This window comes from Aegilops tauschii, chromosome 3, assembly GCF_002575655.3.
Source record: "Aegilops tauschii subsp. strangulata cultivar AL8/78 chromosome 3, Aet v6.0, whole genome shotgun sequence".
Lineage (NCBI taxonomy): Eukaryota > Viridiplantae > Streptophyta > Magnoliopsida > Poales > Poaceae > Aegilops > Aegilops tauschii.
This window is the reverse complement of record NC_053037.3, coordinates 135730804-135738834: the sequence shown is the minus strand read 5'-3', so window position 1 is coordinate 135738834 and position 8031 is coordinate 135730804. Positions and strand designations below refer to the sequence as shown.

The 8031-nt window shown below is 44.9% G+C and overlaps 1 protein-coding gene across 2 annotated transcripts; it reads left to right on the top strand.

The window, feature by feature from the left end:
- The first annotated feature begins 400 nt into the window (after positions 1–400).
- LOC109738576 (uncharacterized) lies at positions 401–5046 on the top strand. 2 transcript variants are annotated; one of them, XM_020297668.4, is made up of 5 exons: positions 401–629; positions 1455–1541; positions 1654–3115; positions 3373–3490; positions 4083–5046. In XM_020297668.4, the coding sequence occupies exons 3-5, from the start codon at positions 1655–1657 to the stop codon at positions 4709–4711; spliced, it is 2208 nt and encodes a 735-aa protein (XP_020153257.1). In that variant the 5' UTR covers positions 401–629; positions 1455–1541; position 1654; the 3' UTR covers positions 4712–5046. The 2 variants fall into 2 exon arrangements, with proteins under 2 accessions (XP_020153257.1, XP_020153259.1); XM_020297670.4 differs by having other exon boundaries at positions 627–773.
- The last annotated feature ends 2985 nt before the right edge of the window (positions 5047–8031 follow it).

The following is an 8031-nucleotide window of genomic DNA, read 5'->3' as shown; positions in this document are numbered from 1 at the left end:
CCTGTGCCACTAAAGAGAATTTAGAGAGCGGCTAGGCTTCGGACAACTCTTGGATCTGCGTCGCCACAACCGTACGTGATCAGCACAGTTGCGTCCTTGCGGGCATGAAGACGAAAGATGGTCCTGCGATGTGGAGAAGTATCCAACTGATGCGACATTCCATTTAGCTTGGTGATGACCGTGTTTTATTTATTCGCTCACGGCACGGATACCAAATCATAATGCGATTGCAAGTTAATTACCGGAGTATACTGTGTTTTGCGGTCGTCTGACAGGGCGGTCCCGCAAATGTTGATTGAGGCGGCGAGCGATGGCGATGGCATCATCGTCGTCGGCTCGGCAGTTTCCTGGTCAAAGTAAATGAGCCCACCACTCTCCGGCCACCTGCCCCCCTCTCCTTCTCCGCGTTCCCACATCAAAAGACAGGACAAATGGCTGAGCTTTTCTCATGGGAAGGAGGGAGGGAGGCCACTAGTAAACTGCGTCGCTGCAGGGGCTCACATGCTGGCGTAGTCGTAGTCCCGCACCTTTATTGTTTCGAGCAGTACAGATCTTGGGGATCCTCCACGCACCACTCGTACTCGCGCCAAACCTAGGAGGGAGAGCCCCGGCCTTGCAAAGACCTCGAGGTGCCCATTTGTTTCCTCTCTCTCTCTCGCTCTCTCTCTCTCTCTCTCTCTCTCTCTCGTTTTGTTGTAGAATGCGTCGAATGGCGCCCCAAGAACTCTAGGGTTCCCGGCCCTTCATTTTCGTTCCCCCCTGCAAGTGTTCTGGTAAATCCTTTCTCCTGGCCGCTCTAGGCTCTGGGGTTGTTCAGTTGGGGTCAGGCCAAGAAGAATGTGTAGTTAGAGTTGAATAAATGTGCTGTTTGTTGCGATTTCTTGGGCAGTTTTTTGGCTTGGTAGCTAGAGTTTTTCCGTGCTGTTGAGAAATATATGTATAGGGGAATTCGGTGGTTCTTTTTACTGTTTGCTAGGGTTTACGATTTGTTCAGTTTGATTTCAGGGGAGTTAAGAAATCAAATGGCCTCTTTATTCCAACTACCACCTCCTGGCCACCTCCATCTCCTTTTTCCCTTTTTATTCATTTATTTACTTTCATGTGGGTGGAAAGCAGGGCGCTGCCTGTGATGAATTACCTGTTGCTGACATGATGCCTGTGAAATTTGAGCACCGGTGAAGGCCAGGTGGCTGGCTGGTCAAGCCGCAGATTTTCCGTGGGCAAAATAGAGAAAAGCCCCCCATAGCTTTCTTCTGTAACCAATTTCAACTGCTTGTCCTTGCATATTTAATTAGTCAGCAGTCGCTATTCCTCGCAAAAGCCAGAAACTTGGAAGATATCATAGTCTATACTCTATACATACAGCCAAAAACTCCTAAAATTTCTGTAGACTAGTACGAATAGCTTTCTTCTGAGTTTTACTGATTCATAGGTTCCTCTTTGTTCCTATCCAGGATCTTGAGTCCAGAGTCAAGACAGACATCGACTCTTAAAGGAAAAATAACTTCTTAAATTATGTTATAGGGAAGAATCAAGATAATGTAAGCAGCCTTCTTTCTTTGTTTTGACCAGGAAATTATGTTTGCTCACTTGAATTTGTGTATGATATATCGTCTGACCATTTTAGTGTGCTAATTCATCCCTGAAAAACAGAATGCCTCAAGACAGTTTCAGATCAGTGGTTTGCAGGTCCCTTTCAAAGAGTCACCCCTCCAGCTCCAGGAGCAAAGATGGCAGCTATCCCGAAGGGATTCAGTGTGATGCCCCTTATGTTGTCACACTGCAACCCACGGTCTGCCGCAGCTGCCAAAGCCAGGATTGGCGCCCCTCGCAAAGCAACCGGGAGGGGAGGTCCATCTTATCGCAAAGAGATTACGTGATGGGTTCCACACTCTCGAGGCATTTCGCCGAGGACCTCCTGAGAGGCGCCATGGACCTCCAGGACTCCCTTGTCATGCTTGAGAAGTTCCAAACTGTGTCACAGAGCATGCGGCAATCAACTAAGCAGAGAAGGCCAGGGAATGGCGAGGAATCGTTGGACGTGAGCGGAATCCGGGAAGCACTCTTCGAAGCATCAATCGCCAAGAAGCTGGTCCCTGGAAGTGTCAGCAGTAGATTCGACGGGCAACTAAGGAATTCTACCGACGAGCTGAAGAGAGTGATCAAGGACAGCCTTTACAGGGCGAAACTCTTGTCAGTGTCCTCCAATGGTGAGCAGCTGGCCTCCTTGAGCCAGTCATCACGGAGCACGCCAAACAGTACCGCCGTATCCAAGTCTACTAAGGAGAAGAAGGTGGTGCCAAGATCATCATCCTGTCCACCTGTGCAACCTGACAAGTCCAAATCCCCAAGTTTGGTACCAACAAATAAAACCCCGAGTTTGGTAGCAAGGCTCATGGGTCTTGAAGGTTTGCCCCCACACAACGGAAATACCGCCAAGAAAGACGAGACACTCAAGACAGTAAGTTCACCAAGGGCGCAGTTTGATATTGACATGCCTAGGTCAAAACCAACACCAGCAGAAAAGCTACCAAGGCAATCATTAGGAAAGGACTCTCAGCGTAAGGGAAAGGCAGGGCAAGAGATGATGAAGACAATTCAAGTCAAGAGGCTTTTAAATACCATGAATTCTGATGAGCACAAGGTCCAGCAGCGCAATCTTCAGATGAATTTTCCTTATTTTCACGAGGACACCCTTCCTTCGCAAGATACCTCAGCGGCTACTGAAGTTGCTTCAGTGAAATCAATCCAAAGAGAACAAAGGATGGGCCAAGCTCAAACCAAAGCCCCCAAGGATGTGAAGGTTGTATCTCATAGAACTCGAAAGCAGCACATAGAAAAAACTGAGATCAACAGTAGAAGCAGCAATAAACAGAAATATCATTTTGCTGATAGGAAGGGAGAAAGGAGGAAGGATGTGAAGGCTAAGACAGCATCAGCATCTCACACTAATGCTAAATTAGTGAAAAAGACTGATAAGAAATCGGTTGCATCAAGTAGCAATCCTTCAACATGCCGTACAATGAAGCCGGTCTTACGAAGAACACCTGGTAGTTCTATAGAGAAGATAGTGTCAAGTAGAAATGTCAACAACTCAACTCTTGATGACATTGTGGTAAGCATCCTTCACTACATAGCATAGACTGAAAATCCTTCATGCTATCTGAGACACAAAACTACTTTGAAGCTGGTAACAGAATGACCATAAGCGAGAACCTTTTGAAATCGAAATCTTCAGATTCATAAAATAAGTATGCTTTGAAAGCCATTCAAATATTTGATTTTAGGTGTTTCAGTTAAATCAGACATACCTTGAATGAAATGGTTGGTTCAAACACTTACGTCCTCGGACCTTTTTTGGTCACAATGCAGGCATATGAGGTGCACAGAGAGTTCATCCAAACTGATTGTCCATCCACAGAACATAGTGCGACACCTAGTGATGAAAGCTGCCAGAGCGCTGATTGGGACACAGAACCTTCCATCGATGGTAATAATCACCAAACTTTTTGTTCTTCTAAAAGCATTTTCATCAGTTCTGTTTATATCACTGTTATCAAAAGGCCAAAAGTAGGAATGACATCCAATAGTTAACTCCAATATACTGCTGATATGTGAATGAACTGGCCAGAAAGGAATTACAGTTTACTTCCAGGTGCCTTGGTTCGGGTTTACGATGAAATGGTTCACACAAAGTGCTACATCTACTGCTGATTTATGTTATTATATGGTCTTGAGAATAAGTTTCACATAGCAATTACCAAATTTGGTGATACTGAATTCACGTAGACAATCTTACAATTTTATGGTCAAATTTAAGAATATTTGACTGCACGATTTCTAGGATGGCCTGTATTTAGCGACAAAGAGAGTACCATGGTTTTGTTTTGTTTTTTTTAGAAAAGGAGGATTACCCCCGGCCTATGCATCATTCCGATTCACACAGCCATTTATTAAAAAGGATTATCATGATTTTGTTTGTGGGTTACATATTAATATTTCTTAATGAGAGAAGAATTAATTGCTCTCCCTTGCAAAAGAATAGTAATTTCTGGCAGTAACGCAATTCCTTTTCATGGCAGACGCTCAGGAAGATTTTAGCGGGTGCAGTGAAGCTTCACTGATTTCCAGCCAAAGCAGCCCACCAATAAACAGAACACCAAAAAAGGAAGTTGAAATAAAAGATGAGATGAATTTGCTTCTCCTAAGCAGCAAGTCATTCGTTAACCAAGCAGCACAACTCATAGGCATTGATGCATATGATTACGACCATCTGATCGAGCAATACAAGGATACTGGAAAGGCTGAAATGGGAGACCGTGAACTCTACATGGACATAGCAATGGAGCAACTGGAACAAAAACATCGTCAGGGGATTAGTCTGTATTACACTGGATTCAGGACCCAGAAATGCGGAGCAACACCATACTTCTCCCTGGAGGCATTGCTAGGTGATATCAGTGATGGAACACGGGAGCTGAAGAGCTACACCGATGACAAAGACGACCATGGCAGTGGCACCAAAGACAGCATGTCCATGAAGCTGGAGAGGGATCTTGGATGTGCGGACGTGTCGATCAACAGCGTGTGGGACATGGGGTGGCAGGACTGGATCTGCATGGAGGAAACAGAGTGCTGGGTGCGGGACGTCGAGGAGAGCGTTCTGTCCTTGCTCATTGAGGAGGTTGCTTTGGAAATGCTGGCAAACTGACCAGAGAAAGATGCGAAGTAGGAGAGGTTCTTGCCTGTCGTGGAGATTTAGCTGTAGTCTGTACATCATTGGCACAGCTCGTGCTTTCAGTTGCTTTTTCTGTAAGAGTTAGTCGCGTTTGTTTTCCTGATGGGGGCTTTGCCTTAGTTAAGAAACTACTGTAATCTGTGCATAACTTCATAGCAAGATGTCCTCATAGTTTATTTTTGCAATACTTGTGACAGACGATTTCTCTAATTATCTGCCATAAATATCACGACAATAGGGCAACCTTCTATTCATGTAAGATGAAGACAGAAAATGAGACGAGTGTTTATCTTCTCTTGGCAATGACACAGAGATGTGGCCCGATCATGTCTAACTGAACATAATGTATTTTTTACTATGCTAGATATTATCCTTCAGTTACATACTACCTTTGTAAGCAATTATAACACGTTTTAGATCACTAAAACAGTGATCTAAAAGTCTTATATTTTTTACAAAGGGAGTATTTCTTAATTTACTGTCAAATACTATATCTTTTTATAATCATCAGCATTAATCGCTTGAGAAGGTAATTAAAGATAGGGCCTTGCTTCGGTAGACCCCTCCCCCCCCAACAAAATGTAGAAGGGCAGAATGGTCATACGGAAGAAACGTATGCCCACTCAGGGCCGGTCCTGAGATTTCGGGGGCCCGGGGCAAGAAAACACAAAGGGGTCCTAAAGCCATATTTTTCTCTATCTCGGTTGCATCTAAATAGTCAATGCCCCATATTTTATGTTGCATTGTCATGTCAACCATCCAACAAACAAAGGTCATAAACATTAACAGAAAAATGTGTCGCTCTTTTCAATCGGTCCTACATGTTTCTATTAGGTTTGTGCCTACACTAAATATTATTATCCTATATTTATCACTTTTTCAACAGTAACTAAAGGCATTTAACGGAATTTCTAACAGAAGTACTTGTACCTGTTATAGGAAAATGTCAATATCTCCTTTCTTGATCTCAATAAACTGATATGCAGGTTTATTTTCTTTAGTTATTACCAGATGCATACTTTCTAGATAACATCTTGCTAATTAGCACACACAAATATGATACAAGAAATTAAAAACACTGTTAGTTTAATATAAAAAATGCTAAGAAAGGCTTGGAACAAAGATCTAGATGGCTAGAAAAATAGAAATTGCAAGATATTTTTCTGCTTACTAGTCACCAACAAAAAGCCGAGCTCGTCTTTTCTAATCCTAACCAACACAGGAAATCAGAATGAGAAAGAGATATGTATGGGGATGATCTTCATGAAACAAATGAACGACTTAAAAGACTTAGAAAAAAGAGAGATTTGCATCGGAGAGCAGGTTGATTGGAATCTGAAAAATTGTATTACCTTCTTCCAGTAATCACGTGCAGCAGCAGAAAATCGTGATTAGAAGGCATGGGCGGGGGCGCACTCAACCTTGGGGCTGATTCGTCCGCCAAATAGGGCGCCAGTATTGTTTTCCTGGCCGTTCAGCAGTTGCAATCTCGGATCCCAGAGTCGTGTGTGGCATCGATGAAGGATATTGCGTCGAGCGCTTGCACTTTTTTCCGTACGAGAGAATTCAAAGGCAGCGAGCGTACTAATCGGCCGGCAGTTTTGCTTGTGATTAGCGTCTCCAGTGGCAGGGAATCGGAGTAAAAATCGGAGAAGATTACGCCCGTGCGGCAAGGCGAGAAGATTGCGATCTGTTGCCTTTTCCCCCCTTTCTATAGAAATCAGTCGATTTTACATGGGCTAACATCACGTATGTTATATGAAAACCAAGCAACCGGGGGCCCTTCGTACTCGGGGGCCCGGGGCGGCCGCCCCTTCCGCCCCCCCCCCCCCCCCACCCACCGCGCGCATGAAAAAAAACTGCCATTTGCACGATCTACTCGCCCGCCCCATCTGCTCGCCCGGCGATCCCGGTAGTTCAAGGTGTCCGATCGCCGCCGTCCGACGCCGCGGATCGCCGTCGCCGTCCCAACGGCGTCCGTCACCGCATCTCACCGTCGTCATCCACCGCCGCAGACATGAAGGGCCCGACGTCCGACGCCGCCTCCGCACCACTCTCGCCCCCCCCCCCCCCCCCCGCCACGGATCCTGCCAAACATCCGGCCGGTGGCTCGTCGTGCACGTCGCCGCCTGCTAGATTCAAGGGGGGGACACCTGCCGTCGTCGAACGCTGGCGACGTCTACCCGCGGGGCAAGGTTTGTCATCTAAACCTAGCGGGCATGATGGATAGAAGTTAGGGCTAGTTCAGTGGCGAATCTAGGACGTAAATGGAGGATAGGCTTAATTCCAAGAACGCTAAATTTTTGTCATGACGACGTCACACAATGTGCACACACCGCTGGCCAACCTCAACTAGTTGTTTCACACAACACTAAAAAGTGTTGTTTGAACCATTGCATTAAGGAAAAAAATCATGGTTTACAAGTTTATAAGTAGAAGTAGCTGCTGGGTTCATGGATTACACGTCTTTCTCTTCTTTTGCAAATCAACATGAGTTTTTGTCCTTGTTGTAATCAACACTTCAAATCTGTCACATGAGTTTTTGTCCTTGTTGTAATCAACACTTCAAATGTTTTGCAGTTCTGTGAGTTAGGCGTGTTGACATGGACGAAGAAACGACATTCGGGAGGGATGAGAATGATACTGATAAGGTGACTAAGACTGATAACGATAATTTTAACGAAGATGATGACAACAGCGACAACGATTCTGTCTCGTCATATGATATCTTACCTCCGGAGGATTTTGATAATAATGAACATGGCGCAAATAGTGAAAACGTAAGTGGCGTATATTTCGATTTTATTTTTGAATTTGCAAAGTATGGCATGGCTAACTATTTATCTTTGTGTACAAATTTGCAGGAAGATGTGGATGTTGACAATGTGCAAAATAGTTGGCAGGAATCATTCGCAGATAACTTGAGCCAGGTTAGTTGATAGATGTTGTACATCGATCAATAGTTTGAATTAAATGATAGTAATTGACATATATATTTTCAAATTAATGTTGTAGGAGGAGTCGGATGGTCCTAGCGGTGATCACGATGAGGGAGAGATCGACATTGAGGAGGCTCGAAGGCAGCAGAAGATGCTGGAGACACATTGGAAGATCATGGCTATGACCTTTCGGTCGCAAGGGGATGCATACATATTCTACAAAAATCACGCCAAAGAGCACGGGTTTAGCATCAGGAAACAGAAGGTGAAACAAGGTGCTTCAGGAATGATACGGTACCGGCGGTTTCTTTGCTCCAGGGCAGGGAGAAGGCAGAGCAGGTTCATAACCATGGA